The sequence below is a fragment of the Sapajus apella genome, unplaced genomic scaffold (assembly GCF_009761245.1).
Source record: "Sapajus apella isolate SASKATOON/1434 unplaced genomic scaffold, GSC_monkey_1.0 scaffold14, whole genome shotgun sequence".
In the NCBI taxonomy this organism is placed as follows: domain Eukaryota; kingdom Metazoa; phylum Chordata; class Mammalia; order Primates; family Cebidae; genus Sapajus; species Sapajus apella.
In genome coordinates, this window is record NW_022436954.1 from 27370725 (window position 1) to 27398368 (window position 27644).

The 27644-nt window shown below is 43.2% G+C and overlaps 1 protein-coding gene and 1 long non-coding RNA gene across 4 annotated transcripts in view; both read left to right on the plus strand.

Moving 5' to 3' along the window:
- The window catches only part of SLC1A2 (solute carrier family 1 member 2), a 164617-nt gene that overhangs the window by 84523 nt on the left and 52450 nt on the right, over positions 1 to 27644 (plus strand). For all 3 annotated transcript variants that reach the window (XM_032283564.1, XM_032283562.1, XM_032283563.1), the window contains exons 2-5: positions 12974 to 13113; positions 14971 to 15123; positions 17648 to 17898; positions 23695 to 23863. In XM_032283564.1, the coding sequence (XP_032139455.1) occupies positions 12974 to 13113; positions 14971 to 15123; positions 17648 to 17898; positions 23695 to 23863 (713 nt within the window). The remainder of the gene's footprint in view (positions 1 to 12973; positions 13114 to 14970; positions 15124 to 17647; positions 17899 to 23694; positions 23864 to 27644) is intronic.
- LOC116555126 lies at positions 1838 to 8855 on the plus strand. Its single transcript, XR_004270389.1, has 2 exons — positions 1838 to 3074; positions 3105 to 8855. It is a non-coding gene; the product is annotated as an uncharacterized LOC116555126 (long non-coding RNA).

A 27644-nucleotide genomic window follows, 5' to 3' on the forward strand; every position in this document is an offset into this window, starting at 1 on the left:
TGCCTTGGCTCATGGCCTTTTCCTTTATCTTTAAAGCCAGAAACATTGGGCTGTGTATTTGTCATGCTGCCATCCTTTCTTTCCTGCCTCCCTCTTTCATGCATAAGAACCCCTGTGATTACACTGGTCCCACCTGGAAAATCCAGGCACGTCTCCCTATCTTGAGGTCAGCGGATTAGCAGCCTTCATTGCATCTGCAGCCTTAGAGCTCCTTTGCCATGTAACCTGACACATCCACAGGTTCTGGGGATTAGGACATGGGCATTTGCGGGGGCATTACTCTGCCTATCACTAGCACAGAATAAAAGTCAATAAATGGTTCTATTCACTACCAGTACTCCCTACTACCTTCTTTCTCTACTGTGAAGTTACCTATGCCCTTCATTTTTTCAAAGGCAGTGCTGAAGCCTCAGCTCTGCTAGAGTCTGACATGCCAGAGGAAGAGAGTGAGAAAGGCAGTCTTTGATGGGCTTAGGGGAGCGGGGAAGTGGCCAGCCCTTACCTGGAAGGTTGTGTGCAGGTCTAGGAGGCACATGCAAGTAAATGGCTTGGGGTGCTCTAACCAGGATGGTGACAAACTTGGAGAAAAGAGAACCCTGAGCAGAAACGTCATAGGCCTCAAAGGTTGGTAGATGGAGAAGGGATTCAGCTTCATTTTCTGTAAGTGTCATGATTAAGTGTGTGCACCTTGTTCAGGCCGTGCGGGGTTGCCATCCCAGTTCATCTACTCACCAACTGCCTGACTTGGAGTACATGTCCTCTTCTCTCTGACCTCCAGTTTTTCATCTATAAAGAAGTGAAACCCTGTCTCTACTAAAAATACTACAAGTTAGCTGGGCATGGTGGTGCATGCCTGTAGTCCCAGATACGTGGGGGGCTGAGGTAGGAGAATCGCTTGAATTCAGGAGGCAGAGGTTGTGGTGAGCCGAAATCACACCACTGTACTCTAGCCTGGGCAACAGAGAAAGACCCTGTCTCAAAAAAAAAAAAAAAAAAAAAAACAGCAGCTATCTTGTGAGAGTGTTGTGGGGAGACAATGAAATATGCATGTAAAGCATCCAGTACATTGTCTGATGGTAGCTGTTATTATTAAGTAGCTCTAAAAGGTAGAAAAATAACTTTAGGTAAAAGCTACAGGGAAACAGATATAGGCTCATGATAAAGGAAGGACTTCCTACTAGTCAAAGCTATCCAATGGTAGGATGATTAGAGTAGAAGTGATAAGCTGCCCTGTACCGCCCCGTTCACACATTGACCAGACATCGGTATGTGGGTTGGCTGCAGCAGTGTCACCTGGGTGCCTCTGCAAAAGTTCAGAGCTTTAGTCCCCATCCAGACATGCTGAATTGGAATATTCAGGGGTGGGGCTTGGACATCTGTTTTGTGTTCTGTTTTGTTTGTTTTTGTTTAATATACTGTTTTTTAAAGAGTAGTTTTAGGTTTACAGCAAAATTGAGTGGAAAGTACAGAGAGTTCCCATATGCCCCTGCTCACATTCAGGTGCAGCCTCCCCCACTGTCAACGTGCCCCACCAGAGCGGTATATTTATCACAACCAATGAACTTACATTGACACCTCGTTATCATACAGAGTGCTTAGTTTACATTAGGGTTGACTCTTGGTGTTATATGTTCTGTGGGTTTGGACAAATGTATGCTGATGTGTATTTACCATTATAGTAACATACAAAGTATTTTCATTGCCTTAAGAAAAATCGTCTATGCTTCACCTATTCATCACTCTGCCCCTCCATAGTTTTGCCTTTTCTAGAATGTCATGTAGTTGGAATCATACATAGCCTTTTCAGATTGGCTTCTTCCACTTAACACTGTACATTTATTTTTCCTCCATGTCTTTTTGTGGATGGATAGTTCATTTCTTTTCAGTGCTGAATAATACTGCATTGTCTGCGTGTACCATGGTTTATCCATTTGCCTACTGAAGTATATCTTAGTTGCTTCCAAGTTTTGGGAATTATAAATAAAGCTGCTATTAATATCCATGTGCAAGTTTTTGTGTGGACATAAGCTTAGGAGATCTGTGTTTTTAACAAGTGGTCCAGAGACAGATTTGGGGCCACTAGACCAGATAATCATTTGTCTAGAGTCTGAGAGGGGACAGAAAGCCTCTCTAGTCCAGAAGTTTGGGTTCCATGACTGTTGCGTGTAGCCCTTGGATCGAGCTCTGGTTTGGACTGGGTGTTAACTTTCTTCTCTCTGGAATACTCCCCATCCCCCGAGAGGAAAATCACTCTTTTGGCCAAATTTTCAGTGCCAATGTCTATTGCTAGCATGAAATTGCCTAATATAAAGAGCAAGTTTTTTCAGGCTGGAGGGAGAGTATGCTGACCAGTTCCTCCAAGTCCAGGACTGACAGGGTTCAAATTCTAGCTCTACCATCCATGACCTTTATGACACTGAGCAAGTAACTTAACCATTCAATGACTTTGTTTTTCCTTCCATAAAGGTTGCTAATAATAGTACTCACCTGCTGAGGTTATTGTGAGAAATAAATAAGTTCATACACAAGAAGACTTAGAAAAATTCCGGGTATGAAGTCAGTTTTGAGGAAATGTTAACTGCTGTCACCATTACTGTCATCATCATTATTCTTATTACCAGTTATGAGACATTAGGGTCCCTCTGATGGGGGAGTCCTTCCTGGTGAAAGACCAGAATTGGAGTGAACCCTGGAGGTTATTTTATAGCCGCAAGTGCTGGCTGAGTCAGCGGAAATAGGATGGTTCCTGTGTGCCCCGGTTGGCTGAAGGGAGGAGCCAGTTGAGCGGATTCCATTTTCTCATGGTGGTACATCTGGGGCCAAGGCGCCAGCAGCATGGATTGTCCAAGGCAGACAATAAGGCCATAGCTTCCCAGAGCTCACTTTGCCTTTTCTCATTTAGCAGCACCTCCTGTCTCTATCTTCCCTCTCCACGTGCTAGAATGCAAGTCACATAAGTAGCTACCTAGTGCTTTGGTTATACATGGTAGTTCTAATGTGTCCATTGCTCTGCGAACACCCCTAGAAAGGGTATGCCCATAAAACACTGGACTCAAAGACAACAGACAGCACAGGTTTAACTTTGCTGCAGAACCACAGCACAGGTTTAACTCTGTTACTTCTAAGCTTCATGAACTTGAGCAAGTTTCAGAACCTTCTGGAGCTTCAGTCTTTTCATTTCTAAGACAGAATAATCCCTCCTTCTCAGGGATGTCATTAACTCTTAATGAATGCAAAATGCTTTTTAAACTACACAAATGGTATTATCACCTTATTTGTTAGAAAGTTAAACTGACGAAATGTTGGTTATTGTTTATGATTAAAAGATGAACACGAGGAGAAGAAACTGCTTGGGTTTCTGTTATGGAAGACAAGAAAGGAGCTGTGTGAGAGTTCTTTGCTGTTATGGGCATGAAGGAGATGTTTACATGTTCCCAAAGTACAAGGTGCTTTTTGGGCAAATTAGTACCTGTTCTTTTGCTGGCAAATCCACCTGTATGGGAATCAGCCATTTAGGACCAAAGATAGATACACTACATATATTTACTGCTAACACCATAATTTAGTTTGCCTCTTTTTCAACTTTTAACTCAAGTATAACACTCAGACAAAAAAAGCACACAAATCTTACATGATAATAGTGATGAATTTTTGCAAACTAAACACACATGTGAAACAAGCATCTGGATTTAAAAGGAAAATAAAATTGCTATCATCAAGAAACCCTGTGGAGGCCTCAGAATTTCAAACACAGTTGACTCCAAGACTAATCCTGGCAATGACATGCAGTTGGCAAAGTTTATGTCATTTATGTCTTGACATCTATTTTTGGTTGGCTTCTGGGTATGGTTCTGGCCAGTACTTATATTAAGGGGTTCCTCCAGACAATACTATTTTAGGGATGGCTTGAGAATCGCCTTTACACGAGGGTGTCAGTGAATGGGTTGCTTTTTCCATAGGTTTCTGGCTTAAATCTAGGTCCTTGGGTGGAATCCAAAGGGACAGTTCTCTCAAGGAGGAAATTCGGGTCTCTGGGAGCCAGAAGTGGGTGACTTTGAAGGTCTCCAGGGAACCTTAAACATCACCTCACAAAAGCGTTGTGTGGCATTTTGAATGCCTGCCATGGTAAATCTTGCTATTTGCAAGGTCATGATAGTGACTTACCTTCTTGCTTGGGATTGATGCTACATTGTGTGGTTGGCTGCTCAGTCTAGAAAGGAGACAAAAGAGACAGACTGTGCTGAAGAAAAGCAATTGTAATGTGTGATCAAAAGACCCAGAAATTCTGGCTAAGGTATACAGCACCTCACCTAGTTTCTGCCTAGTGCCTGAAGGCGCTGCCGCTAATTAAACCACCTCTTAGTCAGCATTCCAGTTGCTCCTGTCTGGGAGACTGCTTGGAAAGGCTCAGTTTGGGAAGCTTCAGAGGCTACAAGAAACTCCCAGGCCTGAGGGCCAAACCTGGAGCTTTTTAAATCTCAAGATCAGGGTTCCAGTGACGCTTGGAAGGAGAATGAGTACTCATGCTTCATGGCAGAAGGACCACATTTTGGAGGGTCCAGATTTAGAGATGTTGATGCTGGTAGTTGGGTTCTAAGAGATCCTTCAGGGACCAGTGCATCTTCCCAGGTCCTCATCAGTTTCCCCAAAGGCCTTGTTGGGTGAACCTAGAATGGTTTCTGGTTCCGTCTTCCCTCAAGAGTGCTGGGAGCACTGAGGCCACCATACCTTGGTCAGGGCAGCTGGATCACAACCACCAGCTGAAAAGAACCAGCCTGGTTGTGGTGCTGACCTGCCCATTTCTGCTGTGCACTGGTTTCCCAATGCAGGTCTTCCCTGCTTCTTACAGGATGGAACTTCCCCACTTGAAGCCATTTCTGATTTTCCTTCTCTCATTTCTCTCCTCTTCTCAGATTTGTTAGGCTTCTGGACCACTACCCCCTAGAACAGAGTGTCACAAAGAACCTGTGACTAGAACATATTTTTAACCTAATCATCCATTCATTCATTCCTTTATGCAGCACATACTAATTGAACATCTACTATGTGCTAGGAGAATGCAAGGCATGGTGGAAACAGTCAAATAAGACACAGTTTGTCCTCTAAAAGTTTATGTTCTAGTGGGGAAAACATACAAGTAAACTGTGAAAAACGCCTCGAGAGCACAGGCGACATGGTAAACTGTATCTACAAAGCAAACTTGAGAATTATCAAAGGCTTCCTGAGGGAAGTCATGCCTGAGTTACTTGGAAGGAGTAAAAGTCAGTCCAAGAAGGCTGGGTTAGAGGGTGGATGGAGGATGTTTTAGCTAGTGGAGAGTTTGCTTCAAGGCAAGCTGCCTTATTCATCTGAAAAGGGGTCAAGTTACCCCTGGCTCAAAACCGAGAGTGTACACCACGTGAATCCTCCTCAGCTTACTGAAGTTGTATGAAGTTTTCAAATGTGTTTTCCTATTGTTCCATGAGCCAGAGGCGGGTAGCCATTACTTCAGAATCGACAGGCCTTTGGGGACTGGGCTGGCCAATGTGTTCCTGGGCCATGGCATAATCTTTATTTTTAGAAGAGGTTCCCAATTTGGGATGATCAAACACCCCACCCCAGTCTTTCACTGGGCCCTGGAGGCTCATTGTGCCTTTGTGTCTTATTTCTGTTTGGGGTGGTGTGTCTATCTGAAAATGAGCAATTTGTTGGGTCAAAGCTGGCTTAAGTCTCTGCCTAGGGAAGGATTTCACAGAAGTCAGAGGCCATATCCTTAAGGTTGTACTCCTGATGTTCTTTGAGAGGTTATCCAGTCATTCCATTGTAGTGGGGGATAATGACAGTGGGACCTTCCCAGGCTCCCACCCACTCTGAACTCTGGGACTTTCGGTCTATAAAAAGCACAAGCACGAATGTATTGGCAAGGGTATTTACTAAACCTCAACCATAAGCAAACCCTCTTAATGGTTATTTTGCATCATTTGAGGGATTTCAGACAAAGAACGGATATTAAAATTGAGTATCTACTACATATTAGATACTCTGTCAGTGCTTTCATAGAGAGTATCTCACTGGAGCTCTATAATGACCCAATGAGTTGCGTGGTTTGTCCAAAAGACCAAATGTCTTATCTCAGCCACCACCAGAAAAGGGACATTTTAACCAAGAATCAATGCCATATATTTATGTAAATTCATTCCACCAAGTTGTCTTCTGGACGGTTACTAATCGGAGCTGGTATTTTAACATCTCTTTCCAAGCCAAACAAATACAATTTTTATTCATCCCTTGAAAACTTTGTCTCCTGCTACTTTGCCTTTGCAGCTTGTGTGAGGACACCGAAGGCTCAACTGACTGTATACCTGCCATTCACGGCATGAGCTGGCTTGGGCCACTGGGCCTAGGAAGTGATATGGAAAAAACGACTTCTCCTTCAATTTCTTGTCTTATCATTTCTGACTGCCACCTCACCAGTTCCATGGAAGTTGACTGTGCCTGGTGTACATGGTCTCTCAATGATTTGGTGGTGAGTTTGGCACTTGGCTGGTCCCAATGCCAGTTTACCTGTTTGACTGTGTTCCGATGGCATTGATCTGCCTAACTTAGACATCTAGACTGAGAATGGGTGAAGGATGGATGAGGAATTAGAAGGTGCTCACGTCTGAATTGTGTACTGAATATGACCCCAAATTCAGCTTTATTGGCCTTAAAAAAATGTGCTTCCATAGCAGAGATAGGAAAGGTTAAAATGGACACAAAGACATAAAGAAACGGTTGTTGTTATGGTTGCTGTTGGTTTGTCTCTCATCTCTGCCTTTCCCTAGCTGTTCCTCTAGCTGTTGTGGTGCAGCTACTGGGCTGTTTCATGGTGAATGAAATGACTTGTCTTCATAGTCAGCTCTAAGCTTATTCCATCCTGGGTACCTAGAATGGATCCACATCTTTGGAACTGAGTGCTATTACTATCCTTTCCCCTACCTGGACAATTAGAGAATCACAGAATTTTAGAATGTTAAAGAATTTCCAATTCAACCCTCTTATTTTATAGATTAAGAGAATGGGACCTAAAAAATAAAAATAGGCCAAAATTGATACTTAAACCTTATTGATATCTTACATTAAGAATGTGTTTTTACCACTTCATAGCAGTTTACCCTACTGTCTGTTGATCATGGAAGGTAATGTTACATCCATTTTATCCTCAGATTTTTCCTCTGACACACCCATTTAGCAGCAGCCCTGGAATTAGAACACAGACTTCCTGACTTCCAGTGCTATCCTGGCCCAATCTCATCATGATTCAGGATAAGTGAAGACTGTATTCTTTAGCCAGCCCCTCGGATGTACTGGATGAAGCTATAGTAAAGAGATTTGTGAAGTCTGGAGTGCCTCACCAGCAGAACCAGAAAGGAATTTTGTGATTTAGCAAATGGACATTCTGAAGACACAATGAGCAGAAGAAGGGACTGAGGGAGACTTTGGTGGCTGTGACCCTTTAAGTTTCATTTACGGGATCTGTAACAACACAGTATCTGTCAGCGACAGACTGACACTGTGGTTGGTAAGCATCCTTCACACAGTTAAGCTAGGTCTTTTAGGATCTAGGAAGGGTGGAGGGACTTGCCGGCTGTTGGAAATGCCAGGAAGTCTTAGAGTTTCAGGCCCTTTTACAGCAGGGGTGGCATTCTTCAGGGAGCTGGGGGAAACCCTGGATGTGGGACAATCAACGCTGAAATCTCTGCCTCTGCTTCTTGGTGCTTGAGCTGACACCGCGGGTATTTCCAGCATTCTTATTCAAATACACCAACTGTCTTAGGAGAGAGGCCCTGCAATGAACGCTGTTTTATTCTTGATACTAGAGTGACCTAGTGTTGTCCATTAGGGCAATTACTGAATGTCTTTGTCTCCCCAGTACCTCCCTAGACTCTAAAGCCTGGGGCCAGGGAGGGGAGGTTAGATGTCAGCAGTGGAAGAACAGATGGGTGAAGCCCATTGCAGACCTCACATCTTCCAGGAGAAACACACCAGTTGTTTTTAGGCTCCCTGGGGAATGTTCTGTTGCCACCTCGTCAAATCAGTAAAGGTGGAAAAAAGAATTTGGTGCCAGCTAAGGCGACACTGAAGTGTGCAGCAGGAAATCTGAATCTAACATCACATCTAATGAGCCTATTATTAGAGGCTCTTGGCAAAGCAAAGAAAATCGAATGCTAATGAAAAGCAGGTTCTGAGAATACTTTAAAACTTAGCATTAGCCCCATTCATTACATGTTCCCTTCTGAGTCACAGAGGATGATTTGCACAATAAGCTGAGCTTGCCTTGAAGCAGGACTCACATGGATTTGCATGAGAAAGAACTGGGCAGCGATTGCAAAATTAACAGCTGTTTAAATAATTCAATGGAGGGGCTAAGACTGAAGGAAATTATAGGCTCATTGTTAAAAGTTTTTAATTATCCCAACAGCTGTCCCATCACGTGGCTTTACTTTGTTGGGCAGTGGAGGCCACTTGAGAGATCTGCCTAAGTTGGCACACTGAAACTTCCAACATTAAGGCATTGCATTGCTAATATTCCTCCATTCAGGAGACACTCAAGTAGAAACAGAGTTGGTGGGCAGTGTCAGAGAGCATTAGCCTTGATGGATTTGGTGGACCCAAACCCCACCTGGGGTTTATTGCTTTGTTCTGTGTGCAGAGCCACAGGATGTAGGAAGGGAATATTAGTAAGGGGGTAAGTGTGCACACTGGACATGACTTACTGTGTTTATACAGGGGACTTCCCAGACCAGGTTTAGCACTTTCTATTCATTGCCATGAGAGCAAATTCACTGGTTGTCGTGACCTTAGGCTTTCCACCTGTATCCAACTCACCTCTTCCTGGTAACCATTTTTCTTAGGGGGAGCTGGGATAGTCATTTAAACCTTCATCATATTCACGATGGTGATAGGGCCCAGCATTACTTATTACATATTCATTTGAATCCATGTAAAAGTCAACATGTGGACCCCAGGGGGTGCATCTGGGTGGGAGTTTTAGGATTTAGATAATAAGACATTTCCAAATTGTGTATGTTCCATTTATTTGCTAAGCTCTAGGCAAATTGCATAAAATACTTGAGAAGATCCCTCATTTCTTCTAGGTTTCTATTCAAATGTCCCTTCATCACAGACACCTTCCCTGGACACTTGATACAAAATCACACTGCCTCCCCACATAGTCTCCTTCTCCTTCACCCTTGATATGGTTTGGCTGTGTTTCCACCCACATCTCATCTTGAATTGTAGTTCCAGTAATCCCTACATGTCATGGGAGGGACCCAGTGGGATGCAATTTGATCATGGGAGCAGTTACCCTCATGCTGTTCTTGTGATGGTGAGTAGTTCTCACTAGATCTGATGGTTTCATAAAGGGCTTTTCTCCCTTTTGCTTGGCACTTCTACTTCTCCTTGCTGCCGCCATGTGAAGAAGGACACGTTTGCTTCCTCTTCCACCATGATTGTAAGTTTCCTGAGGCTTCCCAAGCCATGCTGACCTGTGAATCAATTAAACCTCTTTCCTTTGTAAATTACACAGGTGTGTCTTTATTAGCAGAGTGAGAACAAACTAATACAAACCCCCTTCTGAGCACTTCTCATCACTTAAAATGTATTTATCTATGTATTTGTTCTCTCACTAAAGCACACACTCCATGATATCAAAGGCTTTTTTTGTTTATTGTGATATTGTTAACATCTACAACAGTATGGGGCCTGTAATATAGGCCCACTAGAAATTTGTGGAATAAATGCAAGAATGGACAGAATCTGGCTGAAATGGCATGCTGCCAGTCTGTCTGCAGAAGGGCCTTATTCCCAGGGGCAAGCAAGGAGTCCTTTTAGAGCTGCTTTTTAATTTTCAATTTGTCTTGGCAAACATTGATTAAGCACACAGTACTAGGTGTTAAAAGATCACAATCTTGGCCTCCTGGGGCTCATAGACTGGTGGAGAATGTAAGCATTTAAATTAAATCCATCCTTCAAGGTCTGACTCAGGTCTCAACCCCTTCTGGGACCCCTTCTTGAACATCTCTTCCTCTTCCCTGAACCTGGGTTAGACACTGCTCTTATGATTTCTCATAGACTCCTTTGCAAATTTGCTCACGGCCTGTAACATAAAGCAGACAATTACAGTGCAATGTGCTTTGTGTTTCCTTTCTGAGTAAAGGCTCCTTAAGAGTATGGATTGTACCATAGCCATTACTGAGTATAGTGTCTGATACATAGAGTGCACTCAATAAATACAAGTTATTCCTCTTATTCACTGTTACCAGGTGTGTTTGCAATTAGCATTTATATAACTGTGTGTGTAAACACATTTTTTATAACTTATGTCTTATTCTAAAGATATATAGGCTTAGAAGCAGCTCTATATTATATAATATTCTGTCACGCTATTTTCCGTGATAGTTCCCATGTCAGTCACTCCTTGTGTTCTGGGAGATGTCGTGATTTGTTAGACTAATTAGAATAGTTAGAATTTTTACAAAGAGTTCTAGGGGGACTCTCTGTGTTTCCAGCTGCAAACCGAGTCCCTGATTTACCTTAAAAATTGTTTTCTATGTGCAAACATCAAGAACTCTTACAATTCTTCCATATCTGTTTAATTCAAAGAGGGCAACTCACAGGAATTCTCTCAATAAATATTTGTGGATTTATAGCATTTTGATGCAGCCACTTTGATGTGGCTGTTTTAATTCAGGGCTTTGGGACCTTTTGTTACGGCCTAAAAAACAAACCATTAACGAGGAAGCAATTTTGTACAACAAAGAAATGTGTGGCACAGACATCCAATCACGTTGCTGGGTTGGGTGTGTATGCTAACCTAATGTTTGTGTGTTTTCACTTTGACATGGCTGTTTTGATGCCTGACACTTCCATTACATCATATGGATCCCGCCAGAATGTTTGCTTTAAATACTTCCTAGTCGTACTTGAATACCATACCATGTGCCTGCCTCTCATTTCAATGGCAGCAGAGATTCAAATGAAGCAGAAGGTAAGAACATTAATGATCTCAAGGGGACTGGAGAGTTCTGCCAAGAACTGGCTACAGAAATACATTCACCGTTTCAGAACACAAACTACCTCCGTTCTTTGGTCAACATTTCCTGGTTTAGAGCTTTAGATGGCTGGTTGGAGAAATGTTTGAAAATGGAAAAGGATCCCACTGCAAACATAGAAATATGGTCTATCCATGTTAAAAAGATCATTTTGATCATTTACCTTTGCTGTGTTGTAAAATGAATTTTCTGTCTGTTTCACTTAGCGATGGGAGGAAATGGTATCTGTTGCTCACTGATCAGAAAGGCCCTCACCCGCGTGCTGTGAGCAGTCATACCCTACTTTCTTTTTCAGACAGTCTGAGTGGTCATTAGTATACACATATGTCAGGAAATCAGAAATTGCTTCAGAAATTAACTAGATGAGTAGAAAATTGGGCCATTAAGGGGAGACTAAGAAGCTTAGATTTTGACTAACATTCTCATCTGATCATTCAACATTATCCCTAATTATAAAACATTTCGTTAGCAAGTATATTAAACAGCCTGTTATGAAAAAGCAAGTCATTGTATTTGGGTTACAGGTCTTAACTCTGAGACTGGAAGCTAAGGTCTTGGTGTCTTTCTGGAATGGCAGGGCAAGTGGGTTAAGCCCCTAAACTAAATGTCATCCCTGTCATGAAGTTGATGGGTGTTATGTGTCTCTTCTTTGTGTACACTGGAGAAAGGTACTATGCTAGCAAAATTTTAATTTTTATGAAGTAGGCATCAGGCTTTTCTTTCTACACCGCACACAGCTAGCAAGAGATAGAGTCAGGATTTGAAGCCAAGGCCTTCTGACTCCAAAATCTACACTATTCCCATTATAACCAGTTATTCCAAAACACTGGTCTGCAGCTTGATGTTGGTTCCAAAGGAAGGTTTCTCCAGTCTGTGACAAGAATGTCTGGATAAGGGCAATACCTCCTTGTCTTGTAAGCGCTGTCATCTGTTCAGAGACACCTCTCTTTCTAGGTATGAAAGGCTTGTTTTTGTTTTTCTTTTATCAAATGATGGTGATTGTAAATAGCAGCAAAAAAGATGTTGTAAGATGTCAAAGTGAAAAATTGGCCTCACTATGGCAATCCCCAAGCTTCTATCTGAAATCTTCTTGGCCTGGGAAATAGCAAAGCTGAGGACGGAGAAGGACACCCATTACCCTGGTAAGAGCTCCTTTGGGCAGACTCTCAAGATGGCTTAGGTTTACCTGGGGCTTACCCAGAAAAGGGCTGGGCTGCATCCATTGCTGGAGGTGATTGAAATACTTCTTAAAGCCACGCTTCTTGGACTCTAAGTGGTATTAGCTCTTGGCCAGTTTAGCAGTCCTGATAATGAAGGTGACCTTTTAAAAACCACAAGAGATTGAATTTTTTTTTTTGACTAGGTAAACTATCTTTTCCATAAAAGAAGTAAACCTTAGATGATCAGCCTTTGTGATTTTTACATGTCCAGGATGGGGAAGACTTGAGCTTAGAGACATTTTAATGTTGATGTAACTCAGTATGACTCTCCTGAAAAAGTCACCTTTTTGCTCTTGTGACAAGAACAAAAGAGCTCAGGTTTCAGAACCAGGCCTATTTGGATTTCTATTTCTTTTAGCCTTTGCAACCTTGGTCAAGAGTCACGTAAAGGCTCTGTAACATGGTAACTTCCCTCCCCAAGTTATCGTGGGGGGCAACTCTTTAGAAGACGCTACCATTGCATGTGGCCTTCCTTCCCTTTACTGCGAGGATCCACATCAGTCTTCAGTGTGTCCTGCTGTCCTGCTTATAGGTGACCCTGAGTCACACTTACTTTTATTTTCCTGCAGATGGTTCCAGTTTCCAACTGTGCCTGGACAGGTTTCTACTAGTCAAGCCCCTGCAGCTGTATAGGGGAGGTGCCAGCCTCTCTAATCTCTGCCTTCACTTCTGTTTCAGTGCCAACAATATGCCCAAGCAGGTGGAAGTACGAATGCACGACAGTCACCTCGGCTCGGAGGAACCCAAGCACCGACACCTGGGCCTGCGCCTGTGCAACAAGCTGGGAAAGAATCTCCTGCTCACCCTGACGGTGTTTGGTAGGTACCTGCACCACTCCACCCCAAGCCCCCTCTTCTCCGGGTGTCTCCAGGCTCTATGGGCAGCTGGTCTCAGCAGCCAGCCCTTCCACCAGAAGGGAAGCCACGTGGTTTGCCTAGGGCCCTTTCTGCCCAGGCTTCAGTGATACAATTTTCCTCCTCACCTCCTCTAGCCGTTCATTCTCTTTTGGATTCTAGTAGTTCTCAAATTTTATGCAAATAAATATCTTGTAAGAGTGTTGGCATGCAGATTCCTATACTCATGGAGACTTTGCTTTGGACCGTCAGAAATGAGGCCCTGCAATCTACATCGTAGCAAACCTTCTAGGTGATTCCAAAGCAGTGGTCCATGAACCACATTTAGAGAACCACCTGCATCAAGATAAGCACAGGTAATCCACACAACCCCACTAAAATGGTTCCCAAGGTCTGAGCTTCTCCAGACACATCATTAATTTAGGTAATTTGGACACATTAGGTAATGAGGTCAGAGTGGAAGATGTTTGTTTTGATGCCTTAATCTGCTCGAGCTCCATTTTGCAAGTCCTCCTCCTCTGCTTCAGGCCTCACCCAGATGATGGTCGTTCTCACGCTGTTGTTACAATCTTGGTCTTAGATTTTCCATGAGGGTTTATTGGAAATGGGGCGAGCTGCAGTTTCTTGTAATGACAACCACACCATTTCCTTTCTCGACCCCTCCCTTGTTCTTCAGCTCTCACTTAGGTTACACAGAGAAGCAAAGAAGAACTTGTCCTTCCCACCCGCTCACCCCCGCATGCTTACCTGCACCCCTCCATTCCATGGCCTTTCCTTTGAGGCAGTCATCTTGGTTGCCAGTGGTTCAGGGTCAGGACTGGGAGCTTTTCATAGCTAAGTTTACTTAATAAGAAACCACAGGCATAGTTGGGTTTTCCAAAGATTACCCACCATATAACCACATCTCATTCATCACAGGACTTGAAGTAGCTGGAGAGTATGATTTTCACCTGCAGAAGAAAAAAAAATCAGGCTTTCAGCCACATTGCTCCCTCCACATCCATGGAATTAGCATCTTAGCCCACATTCCTGGGACTCCCTTCCTCCCTTATGGCCAGTGGTACTATGACCCAACTTGTTTTTCTGCAGTGCTCATTCATGTTGGCCACCCATTTGCAGAGATCTAAAATTTTTCTTGTGGGATCTTTGAGTCTGTAAAGTAAAGGGTCCCTGCCAGCATCTCTGCCTAAATTGTTTCCTCCAAAATTATGTATTTTAGAGTCCATTCTTGAGCTCCATAAGAGCAGCAATCTAAAAACTATGTAAAAGGACATAGATGTCAAGGACAAGCCTTGAGGGTGAGCCATGGGGAAATTATTGGAAGCCAAAGAAAATAGACAGGAAATAAAAAAAAATAGAATTCATACTAGCTTGGTCAATTAAATGTTATTTTTATCTGGCCTCCAATTGCAATGAGAAGACACACATTAAACGCCATCCCATGGGGCCAAGTTTGGGCTGGCCGAGGAAGCAATAACTGTCCTTGTGGGTTATTTCTATGGACAATTTCTGGCTCCAAGTAGACAAATAGCCTCAAATAAGTTGGAGTCAAGTTGCCAGTGTGCACTTTCATAAAGCCTTGAGAAGGTTCTCCTTGACTCTTTGGGTGCTGACTTTTAGAATAGTTGGAGGTACAGAAAGTTCTTTCGCTACCCATCAAAATCAGCTTCACTTATCTAATGCTGTTTTTTTCACATGTTATTCATCATCTAATACTGCCAAAGTGTGAGAAAGGCCAATATTGCTGAAATAAGTAGCTAGAATTGTTAGTCATTTGACAAGGGCAAAAAATAAATTCAGATTTTTCCCCCTTCCTTTTAGGTGTCATCCTGGGGGCAGTATGTGGAGGGCTTCTTCGCTTGGCATCTCCCATCCACCCTGATGTGGTTATGCTAATAGCCTTCCCAGGGGATATACTCATGAGGATGCTAAAAATGCTCATTCTCCCTCTAATCATCTCCAGCTTAATCACAGGTAAGACCACCTGACTACTGCCTGGCTGACATGGTTCATACTCCAGCTCCGGCTTTTGGATTGACTGTAGAATCTGAATTTGGTTGAGCAAATGTGCTTGTCTATGACATTTCATTTCAGAGCTTTGGTTTTCCTGTCTCTGAAATGGGGATAATTAACCCTAAAGAAATAAAAGCTAGGCTGGGCACAGTGGCTTACACCTGTAATCCCAGCACTTTGGGAGGCCGAGGTGGGCAGATCAGCTGAGGTTGGGAGTTGGAGACCAGCCTGACCAACATGGAGAAACCCCATCTCTACTAAAAATAAAAAAATTAGCTGGGAGTGGTGGCGCATGTCTGTAGTCCCAGCTACTCAGGAGGCCGAGGCACGAGAATCACTTGAACTGGGGAGATGGAGGTTGCACTGAGCCTAGAACGCGCCACTGCACTCTAGGCTGGGCAATAAGAATGAAACTCTGTCTCAAAAAAAAAAAAAGAAAGAAAAGAAAAAAAGAAGCTCACCATCAATTAGTCAATCTATTTGTCTTTCTCTCCAACCAAAAAAAAAAAAAGATAAAAAGGAAACACAGCCATACATTACAAGTGATGATACCTCTAGTGATTTATTTTTTAATGCCTACTTTTCTCACTTTTCTAAATTTTGTTCAGATACTAATAAAAGCAATAAATGGAAAAGGAAACTGTCTACTATTTAATTGGGAATAGAGGGAGGTTGACATTAAAAGAAAAGGAAATGCTAGGTATGAAAGCCCTCTGAGTCTTTCAAAACAAAGGTACTTCTAAAATGTGACATCATGTTCACTTATTTTTGGCTAAAAGAATTAATTTCTTTATTTGAAAGAATTTGTTTCTCCTCTATGGGCTTATACTAGTAGCTTGCTCCCTACCAAATAATATTGCTCAAACAGGGTATAAATTGGTGCCCTTTGGAGACTAAGCTCTGAGTTAAGGGCAGGAAGATGAGGTCCATATTTGGGTAACAACCAGCTAAGTAATCTGGAGAAGTTGCCCCCCTGGACTGGTCACCTCATGAAAGAAGTGAGTGAGGCTCTGGTTACTTCAGGAGATTCAGGGGCTAAGCTGGGTTGTTCGTCACTGGTCAACTAGCCTCAGCTGGTTGACCAGTGAGTGCCTCCAGTGCCCAAAATTCTAGGACTCAGGATCAGGCACTTAGGGGCTAAGCGAGATCTTATCATTCAGAGCTAGATTGAGTGAAAGGATGCATTTCCGTGAATACTCCTCCCTAAAACAGAGAAAATGTTCTCCATGCCTGTTAACAGGTCATACATTAGCCAACTTGGTGGGAAAACCTAGCTCCCATCGGCTAGAATTAGACTTTAGGTTGTAAAAAGAAGTAGGTCATAAATAGGTCAGCTTAATTTAGAGCAGCTCACATCGCTAACTTCCTCCCCCATAGCAAAAAGGACTGACCACCAGAAAGGGGTTCAATCTCTCTTTCTGGTAAAAGCAGGAACCGAAACCAGGAAGTGGAGACGTTGAAGAAACAACTGGAAAAAATACCCAAGGGAGCTGGAGTTTTTGTGACTTGCTTGGAATTTTCTCTAACCTCCCTAGGTATAGATGAAGTATCCACCATTGGCAGGGTGCTTCACAGGGTGTTCTCTGATCCCTGCATGAGGCTGGGAAATGTGGATCTTCACTGTTCACCTCGGAGAAATGAGAGGGCTGGGTGAAATCATTATTCTCAGACTCTCCATGTCAGTTATCACTAATATATTCAAAAGACGTTTTGAGAGTGGCACAGAGTTACCAGTTTTTTAGTTTTCCAAGTGAAGACATTAAAACATAAATAAATAAACGAGTTAAAAACTAGCATGTACAAGCACCATTGCTTCATAAAAGAAAGGAGATGTTAAGACAAAAAAAAAAAAGTGGAAAGAACATACTCTCAAAATTAAAAATGGGATGCCTTCAACTTTATTTTAACTCATTATTTCAGACTGTCTAAAACAGTTGTCACAGACCATTTGTAAACTCTAAACAGGAGGATCTCCAACTCTCCCAGTTCTGTAAAATCTTGAAAATCTCCCTGGATAATAGAATGATAAACTGTGGGACTGACCAAATATTCAGTACAGTTGGCCCTCTATATCTGTGAGTCCCTCATCTGCAGATTGAAAATATTTGAGAAAAAATACTAATTAAAAAAATACAAAATAATAAAAGTTTAAAAATATAGCATAACAACTATGTACATAGCATTTACATTGTATTAGGTATTGTAAACAATCTAGAGGTGGTTTAAAGTGGACAGGAGAATGTACACAGGTTATATACAAATATTATACCATTTTATGTAAGGGACTTGAGACCCTCCGATTTTGGTATCTGTTGGGAGTCCTAGAACCTGTCTCCTCATGGATATGGAGGGAAGACTACAGCAGGACATTTAATCAGCCATTAACACATTTGAGTAATATGGGGCCAACGTCATAGAAATGTAGACACGGGTCATTAACACAAGTGTAATAGAATTAATCCTTCTGCGTTTCTTTTCAATCCAGGGTTGTCAGGCCTGGACGCTAAGGCTAGTGGCCGCCTGGGCACGAGAGCCATGGTGTATTACATGTCCACAACCATCGTCGCCGCAGTGCTGGGGGTCATTCTGGTCTTGGCTATCCATCCAGGGAATCCCAAGCTCAAGAAGCAGCTGGGACCTGGGAAGAAGAACGATGAAGTGTCCAGCCTGGATGCCTTCCTGGACCTCATTCGCAATCTCTTCCCTGAAAACCTTGTCCAAGCCTGCTTTCAACAGGTAACCCAGGGTTCAGATGTTCTGTCTTCTGCAGTCCTCTGAGTTAGCAAGGCAATAACTTAGAGTCTATGTTAACAGACCAACTCTGGGTAGAAATTCTCTTAATATGTAATTATCTCTGTCTAGGCCCAGGGATTCTATGAGGTTGTTTAGGGCAGGATGTTGGGATTGGAGTCTCCTGGTTTTAATTTTTTTAAACCTCCCCTTTTTTCCAGCTCACTTAGTATCTTTTTGATCTGGGATTGTCATCCCTTTTTTCTTCTCTCTCTCCTTATATCTATCTCTTCCTTTCCTTTTTGTGCGCAAGGCTGGGAAATGCGTCTTTGAGTCATCCATGGGCATATTTTTATCAGCCTTGCCCACAACCTTCTAGAGTACACAGTGGTTCTCAAACTTGGCAGTAAATCTAAACCACCAATGGCACTTTTTAAGAAATACAAATACAGAATTTGTATTTCTTAAAAATACAAATATCGTGGAGATTCTGCACAATCAGAATCTCTAAGAGATGAATCTGAAACTTGGGTATTTTTTAAATTGTGGAAGTAATACATGCAGATTGTGAAAAATTTAGAGTTTAGAAGCACATAAAGTAAAAGTTAGAAGCTTCTTCTCCCCCTTCTCTAGAACTACTTATGTTGGAAATTTTGTTTCCTCCCTTATATTTTTCTCTTGCCACATATGCAAGTGTGCATAATCTGTAAAACAATTTAACCCAGGTCGGGTGTGGTGACTCACACCCATAATCCCAGGACTTTGGGAGACCGAGGTGGATGGATGACTTGAGTTTAGGAGTTCAAAACCAGCCTGGCCAACTGGTGAAACCCAATCTCTACTAAACATACAAAAATTAGCCAGGTGTGGTGGTGGGTGCCTGTAATCCCAGCTACTTGGGAGGCTGAGGCAAAGTTGAGCCCAGGAGGGCTTGAGCCCAAGAGGCAGAGGTTGCAGTGAGCAGAGCCACTGCACTCCAGCCTGGAAGACAGAGTGAAATGCCATCAAAAAAAAAAAAAAAAAAAAAATTCAACCCAATGGTACTCCATTATTCATACAACATTGCATCTCACTTTTTCACTTGAGTATTTTAAAGTCATCTCTTTCTTTTTTTCATGATTGCATAATATTTTTAAAGGATAAATACCTGGAAGAAGTGAAAATGCCCTGACAAGGAGTTTTATATTTTGAGTCTGCTGGCTGTTGCAAAATGGCACTACAAAAAATGCAGCAGTGGGTACAGATTCTTAGCAATGTACACTCCTGCTTGCTGCATACATGCCTATACATTCTTTTAAACTTGTGATTTTTTTAAAACAGGTGATTCTGCTGAGTGGAACCGCTGAGTTAGCTGAGTAGGCCCCATCTACTACCCTGTTTTCTAGACCCAAGGCCAGCTTAGGCTAGAACACACCCCAGGCACCCCAGTTCCCATTAACCCAAGTAGGAACTAAGCTAGAACCAAGCAGTCTCCTTCAGCCATTTCCAAGCACAGAAGAATAAGCTTAGAAAATAGGTAGCTTAGAAGAAAAGAATGTATTCCTAATTGTCTCCAAATGCAGTCATTAACCATCGCTGAGCCCACATTACACTGGGTTGGGATATGTTCCCTGATTTCAGATGCCATTTTAGTGGCAACATGTAGCATGGACCTATATTAAAGGAAACCATTAGAGGCCAGGGAAGTTGGATGCAGAAATAAACAGAAATAAGCTGGAGAAGAAGGTGCTTACTGGGCTCCATCTATATGGCATGTTTGCCCTTCAGCCAGCCTGCTCAAAAAGATGAATCGACTTGCTTTGGAGTGAGAGACACAGTTGAATGCTGTCTATTCTTAACATTTTGGAAAGAGCGTTCTGGGATAGCAGCTGCAGGAGACTGAGCTAGGAGTAGACTTGGGGAAATGGGAGTATAGGAAGGGTTAGGAAGGGCAGATTTGGACTCAGTTCTATGCCTGGTCATGGCCATACTCTGTGCAAGAAGGAAGGCAGAACCAAGAAGCAGGCAGGCTCTTGGAGCCATTGCTCTGGTCTTGGAGTGAGCTTTTGCGGAGCTGGCCACGCTCACACTTGGTGAGCACTGTGGTGGATGGGCAGTCTTTGCATGCAGCTGCCCAAGACAAGGGATGCTGTCTGCCACTCTGGCATAGAGACTTGGGCCATTCCCTGCCCCACCCTGGCCCTGACCCCAACTTTCCATTGCCAAAATTCATCTGAAGACTGAGACTTGGTCCCCCAGGAGGCTCAGGATCAACTTGGGTTGGGACAATCTGAGGAAGAATGCTATAGAATCTACCTCAGGGAGAGGATGGGTACAGATTCCTTAAGCCTGGGAGGAAGGCACTGAAGAGGACTTGAGGACAGGAAACTCTTATAAAGGGACATGGCATTTCCAGAGAGAAAGGGTGCACGAGAGGTGTCTTCTGTGTCCATGAGTACAGCTGGAAGTGATTTAAAATAACCTCTCTTGAGTGGAGGGAGCTCCCTGACCAGAGTTAGAAACAGAGTTGTAAAGAGGAAGATGAGCTGTTCCAGTATGCCCAAGTCAGGTCCCTGTGTCTTTGTGAGTGGGGAGGCCTCTTGCTTGCTATTTAGGGCTTACTCTGAACCAAAGTGAGATTTCCAAGAGAGTAACTGGCTGTAAGATATGGAGTGACAACATTAAATCACCATTAAATCAACAATAAAGAACCCGCATGGGTTCTTTTCCTCCAGAAAATTCAGTGATCTGTGTATGTTGATTTGGCCAATACTTATGAGCAGGACGGGCTGCCAGGTTCTCTGCTTTGCATAAGAATGCCGCAGGGGAGGAGTCAGATGAGGACCTACCCCAAGGAGCTCACTTACATTAAAGGGGAGGGAGGTAGACCAAAACAAACAGGTGTGCTCTGAAGGCTAAAGGCAGGATGATAGGCCGGAGGGTCACTAGTGGAGATGGTTGAGCTGAGATGATAGGGGATCAGAATGAGTTAAGCCTACAGAGAGCTGAGGAAAGAGGCTTCTCAGCAGAGGCACAGATGTGCAGAGGCTGAAAAGTACTTAGCATGTTCAGAGAAGAGAAAGGAGGCTGTGTGAGGCCAATGTGGGGGTATAGTAAGTGGAGGAAGATGAACTCAGCTCAGGCAGGGCTTGGTGGGCCAGGGGAAGTTAAGGATATAAACAGAGTTATAGGTAGCCACACTTACCTATATGCTGTATGTAGACAAGAAGAAAGGTGAATAGGTCAGTTTATGGCTTTTGCAAGTTTTATAGTGAGAGAGATGATGGTGACTTGGGGTCAGGGAGACTGGAATTGGCACCTGCTATGCTTTGGATGTCTGTCTCTTCCAAAATTCATGCTGAAATTTAGTTGCCATTATAACAATATTGATAAGTGGGCTCTTTGGGGAGGTGATTGGGCCATGAGGTCTCTGCTCTCATGGATGGAATTAATGCTGCTATAAAAGGATGAACTTGGCTCCTTTGTGCCTCTCTTTGCCTTTCTACCTTCCTCCATATAACGATACAGCAAGAAGGCTCTTTCCAGATACTGATACCTTCCTTCATTGTGTACTTCCCAGTCTCCAGAATGGTGAAAAAACAAATTTCTGTTGATCATAAATTATCCAATCTTAGGTATTTTGTGGTAGCAACATAAAACAGTGGAAAACAGTCCTTACATGGAATTGTACAACCAAACAGTTTCTGTGAAGCAGGAACTCAGGCAGAGAACTAGGCCTGCGTTCAGTGTTCCTATCTCCTCGGCTTCAACTTATGCCATTGGCCTCTGCTATTTGGAATCTGGATTTTTGTAGTCAAACATAATTCATCTCGAGTCCTGCTTTAGCAACTAACTAGCAAGCTGCCCTTGAGTCGAGCGGCTACTGTTGACACAAGACTTAATAGATGTAAAACAGGTAGCAGCTGGCCTCCTGCCTGATCCTGACAGCCACCATTCATTTAGATGCATGAATAGTTCTCTTTTTAAACCAAACTTCGACATCTTTAGCATCCTTAGGGTAAGTCGACAGTTGGCTTTGGTCCCCTTTTCTTTCCTGGGAGCATGGCTCTGTTCATGGAAGCTTCCTGCATTCGCCCTTCACACCAATGTTGCCCAGACGGAGGGGCCGGTGGGCTGCCTGTTTTCCCCTCAAACAGCTGGCCCTAGGCTTCCTCTCTCCCTACACAAGCACATGTGGCCAGGCTAGAACAGAGAGCACCCTGGCTTACCTCAGAGAACACTGACCTCCCTTGCCTTCTATTTCAAATAACTGGTCAGTTCAGCATTGCTTTCTATGGGGCCCAGCTACACTAGGATTCGTTCCTTACAGCTTAACATACAGCACAAACTGTGGAAATAACTCAGTGGAGGTGAGGCCATCTGAGTTGAAGTCCCAGTTCTGCCCATAATTCCATGACGTCCAAGTTACTTGACTTCCCCATACATCTTCTTCCCTATCTATTCAGGGTTCAGCCATCTGTTACCTACTACATGCCGGCACTGACATTCTAGGATTCTGCATTGAGTTCTATTTTAATGCCCCTGGAGGTGGTGTTTTTTGGGCTCAGATGTGGATTTTTATAGCACTCTGCATGTAGGGTGCCTGGCACCTTTAAAAATAGGACCACTGCCATGGATGTCGAGGAATAACGGGAGGGGTTCCTTGTGAGTCATCTGACAGAGATGCTTGAGGAACATTGAGCAAGGCTTGGCATCACTGCCCAGAAGGAGCAGCTGTCTTTCCACCTTGAATTTGGATCGGAAATATGAGCAAATTCTCCTGCCATGGTAGCTGCTGGCAGCTGGCACTCTTGGTGCCCAGATGGAGATTTCCAGCAGAGCCTGGCTCTAGAAGGAGCCCAAACTGAGGTGGTCTGTGATGCCCCTGTCCAATGGGGACCAAGTAGGGGGGTAGGGGGGGAAACAGGTAGATTGTGAGTTGCTCATCTGACCCCTGCCAAGGCTTCCTATTCTGAACCAGACCCAAATCCCATCACAACTGGAAGGACCATCACAACTGGGAACACCGTCTAACTGGGTCTCACAATTGTGAAGAGCATCCAAGTTAGACATTTGATACTGTTTCTGAGCTACAATCACAGGAGTGAAAGAAGACATTTATCGCCCAAGTTTAAGCTTTTGTCTTATTATTGACCACACTACTTAGAGTACACTTGCAAATTATTTTCATAAATTCTATATTTATGAAATCGTGTCATTTGCAGCAATATGGATAGGACTGGAGGTTGTTAGTGAAATAAGGCATGAAAAGACAAATATTACATTTCTCATTTTTATGTGGGAGCTAAAATATTTGAACACATGGAAAAATAGGGGAAAACTAGATAACAGAGGCTAGGAAGGAAAAGTGACGGGAAGGGGAAAGGATGAAGAGAAGTAACTTAAGGGGTGTAAACATGCAGAAGGATAGAAGGAATTCATTCAGTGTTTGAGAGCAGAGTTGGATGACTATACTTAAAAAATGTATTGTACTCAGATGGTAGACACCTTAAATGCTCTGATTTGATCATCACACATTGTATACATGTAAAAAATTTCTCATGCACCCCATAAATTTGCACAAATGAAAAATTCTGTAATGATCTGTGATTAGGACAATTGTGTCTCACTGTGTATAATAAAACACCCCTTTGCTAAATATAGATATATAAAATATTCTCCAGTTTTCATAACCTTGCTTTGGCATTTCTTAATTATTTTTAACATATTGGGTATCTTAAAATATATAAATAGCCAGGATTTTTTTTTTTAACTTCTAGGCCAAACCTCAGCTTTATACCTTTTTTTCCCTCACTCTATTAGATTCAGACAGTGACGAAGAAAGTCCTGGTTGCACCACCGCCAGACGAGGAGGCCAATGCAACCAGCGCTGTTGTCTCTCTGCTGAACGAGACTGTGCCGGAGGTGCCGGAGGAGACTAAGATGATTATTAAGAAGGGCCTGGAGTTCAAGGACGGGATGAATGTCTTAGGTACGCAAGCTGGTAGTCCGGGATTCTGCTTCCCGGGCAATGGCTGGGCTCTCCTATACTCCCTTCTCAGAAAACTGATGATTCAGTTGTCCTCTAGGAGGAGCAGGAGGCTCTCTCTGGGGAGCAATTTGAGGGTTGCTGGGACTGAGAGCTGAACCATTTAAGGAAGAGGGAGAAGGGCAGAGGAGACCTTCAGGGGACAGGGCAGCATGGATGTGGGGAAAAGGAGGGAGCTCACCGCCACTGGGCATATTCCCTGACTCTCTGAATGGTGTTAGAAAGTCACTTTCTCTGACTGTCTGTGTATTAAGTGACACATCCATTGCTTTCATTTCTTAAGCATGTTTTAAAAGCTGCTCCAATGTACTGGTGCTGTGCTGGGTACAGAGGCTGGACCACCCAGCTCTCATAGTCTGCCAGCAAAGCAATGCTACCAGGACTGTAAAGTGTTGGAGTAGGTACCAAAGGAGCTTTACAGATTATCTTGTTTTACTCTCTGGGATCCCAGTGAGCCCTTTCTCCTAGCCCAGTGCCCTCTTAGCATGCCATCCTAGGGGTTTTTTGGCTCTGCATTTGGTCAGACCTGGGTTTGGATCCAGTATGGTAAGTATCCACTTACCAATGATCTGACCCTGGGCAAATTGCTCCATTTCTCTGAGCCTCATTTGTAAAATGGAAATGGGATTGGTATCTATTTTGTAGATTACTGTGAGGATGAAATGTGATTGTGCATATAGGGCACAGTAGCACATGCCATGTGCTGTATCCCTGTGAGCTCTGATCATTATTCAAAGTGGGTAGAAAGCTGAGGAGTTCAACAAGAAAATATCTTCATGAGGAACAGAGGTTTCTCACCCTGTGAGCGGCTCTAATCTGCCCAGTTTGCTCCCCTCCCACTCAGTGGGTTCACTTCCTTCCATAACCTCCACCCACCATTAGAATGGTGTCCCCTAGTCAGGAAATAGGGGCATTTGGCCAAAACCTGGGAGAAATGGTAAATCTGAACGGATGAAGTATTTTTATTTATCCAAGCCCAGCTTTTAAATGTTTGGATGACAGCTGTTTAGAGACGAATGAGTTCAGTAGTCCTTTCACGTTGTCATCTAAAAGATCACATGACCTTATCATCTTAGTTTGGTTGTCAAATAAAATACAGAATGCCCAGTTAAATTTGAATTTTGGTTAAAAATCAAATAGTTTTTTAGTATATGTCCCAAATATCACATGGGGCATAATAATACTAAAAAAAAAAAAAAAAAAAAAAAAAAATTATTTTTTTACATAAAATGAAAAAAGTAATTGAGTGTCTTGTTTGTTTGTTTTGTTCCAAATTCGGTAAGCCTACTCCTTAGCCATCCAGAATGGTAGAGAGAAAGAGGAAAGAGAGGGAAAAGAATTGCACAGTCACTGAGAAGCAGAAGTGGATCTTTTTTGTTTGGCATGGCAAGAAGCAGGTTGGGTGAGCGAGAGTGAGGAATGAGATGAGCTGACTAGGTTGCCAGGTGATGGAAGATCAATAAACATTGTTTAACAACCAGTGGGAGATGCGAGGTGGAAGGAGGAAGGGGAAAGAAGGAGAGCACTTCTTGGGAGGTTTTGCAAATATCCCCAGCACCCGCAACTAAGTAGCTCTTCTCCACCACTGCCCAGATATCTATGACCCTTTCAGGGCCTTCCTAACTCCCCCATGGTCCTTTCTGGTGGGTCATAACTTAAGGCACCCAATCCCCTTTTGTGAAAGTGTTCCTCAGTCTTCCCCATACTCTGGAGGAGCTTGAGGCCATGAACAATGGGGCCAGAGCTTCAGAGTGAATCATTCAAAGACTTTCCTGGTTGTTTCCAAAGTCTTGGTGGATTCTGGGAAGTCACAGGACCTTTGGCTCTACTGGGGAGTTTCAACACAACTCACTACTCTGTAACCTCAGTGGCCAAGTCTGAGAGGGCTTTGTTCAAATGGAACACCCCCATACCAGTGAGTTCTTTCAATTAGGCAATGTTTACAGAGAAAAATTACAAGCTGAATACGGTTTCCATCCAAGTACAGATCAAGGCTTTGGAAAGCCAAGGGAAGTTAGATTGTTGAGAAACTTCCCATTTACAAATCATGGCTGAAATAAGGTTATTTCCATGGTCTTCTGAGGGTGGAGATAATGGCTTTTTTATTTGTTTGTTTTGCTGTCTTTCTGTTTTTTGGCTTTGGAAAGTCCCGAGGATTAAGCACTTGTGAAGATACAACCCCAGCTCTGGCCTCTCACTTCGTTAAGGACCCATTTCTCTCCTTAAAAAAAACTCCAGAAACAATTCTGTGCTCCATCCTTCTCCCAATTGCTTAAATCAATTCCAACTGCTCCTTTAAAAATCTATCCCTCATAGATATGGCCAGTTTCTGCTGACACTGAGTGGAGTTATTTTTTCCTCCAGTTCTTTGGGACCTTGACACCTTGGGCATTTTCTCTTAATTTCAAATGAAATTAACCGGGTAATGTGAGCTATTCTCACCCAGAATATTCAGATTGATTCTTTCTCACAACCCACCTAGCAGACTTCTCTCCATGGGCTTGAGAGAGGGGCTTGGGAATGGCCTGAAATTGATTTGTATATTACTGTAGAACTAGTTCCCTCTGTCCTGGATCTAATCTTCCCTAAGCCTTTGTCTTTCCAGGCCAGTAACTCACTTGTGAAGTCACTTGTCAAGCTTTCTGGCTGAGAGCAAAAAGAGGAGATACTAAATGTGAAGTATTAGCAACCCCAAGTGCAAGGGCCGGATTCTTTTTGCTGAAGATAGAAAGGATCCATCAAAGGGTAGTTAGACAACCTGGGTTGATATGTGCTTGGTGTAAAGGGCGTTAGATGACTAGGGAAAGAGTGAAGTCAAAGGTTCAGAGAGAAGGAATTTCCTTCTAAGAGAAACAAATTGTAATGCTATACTTTACTAGGTACAGGTTAAGACTTCAGGCATAACAGGACACCACTGGAAACTGGATGTAATAGGGAGGGACTGGAAATTAGGACTGCCAAATTGAGCAGGTTAGGTGTGGGGAAAGGAGGAAAGAGAAGATGGCTTATACTTCAAAGTAAGAAAACAAGTCAGGTGGGCAAGCAAAGTCCTGTAGCCGAGGGCATAGCAACATTGATTTAGAGAACATGTAAGTAGTCAGAATTAAGACCTCAAGACTGGTAATACTAGATCAGGTGTCAGAGGTCAGGGAGCACATGGGGATTAGCAATTAGAAATCCAGACAGCCCACAGGCAGTCCTGGAAACACCTGTAAGCCACACAGTGTGCCCCAGTCCCTGGATGCATTGGGGTGAGACTCCAGGCCTGAGCATGAGATACCGAGGAAGAGAGTGGAAGGGACCAACAGGAGTGGTAGGAGGAGCAAAGCCAGGCCTATTCTTAGAGGAACTAAACTGTACAGCAGACTCCCAGGACCTCAGGTGCAGGAGATGAGGTAAAGCCAACACAGAAGTAAGACTCATGGTTGGATATTGGAGTTGGTCCAAGACCTAGTGCAATGTGAAGCTGACATGAAGAGAGTAGAGCTGAAGCTCCTTATATCCTTCCTGGGGTTAGGATTGACCCTGGAAGCTGATGTGAGGCTGAACTTAGATACAAGTCAAGAATGTCAAGTGAAGGAAGAAGAGAGTTGGGGGACTAGGAACTTGCAAAATCTGGCAGTGAATATATATTCTGTCTTTATAATCCTGAAAAAATAACTAAAATAAAAAGAAAGCATTCTAACCATTTCAGTCTTGAAAACAATTATGACAAATTCATAAA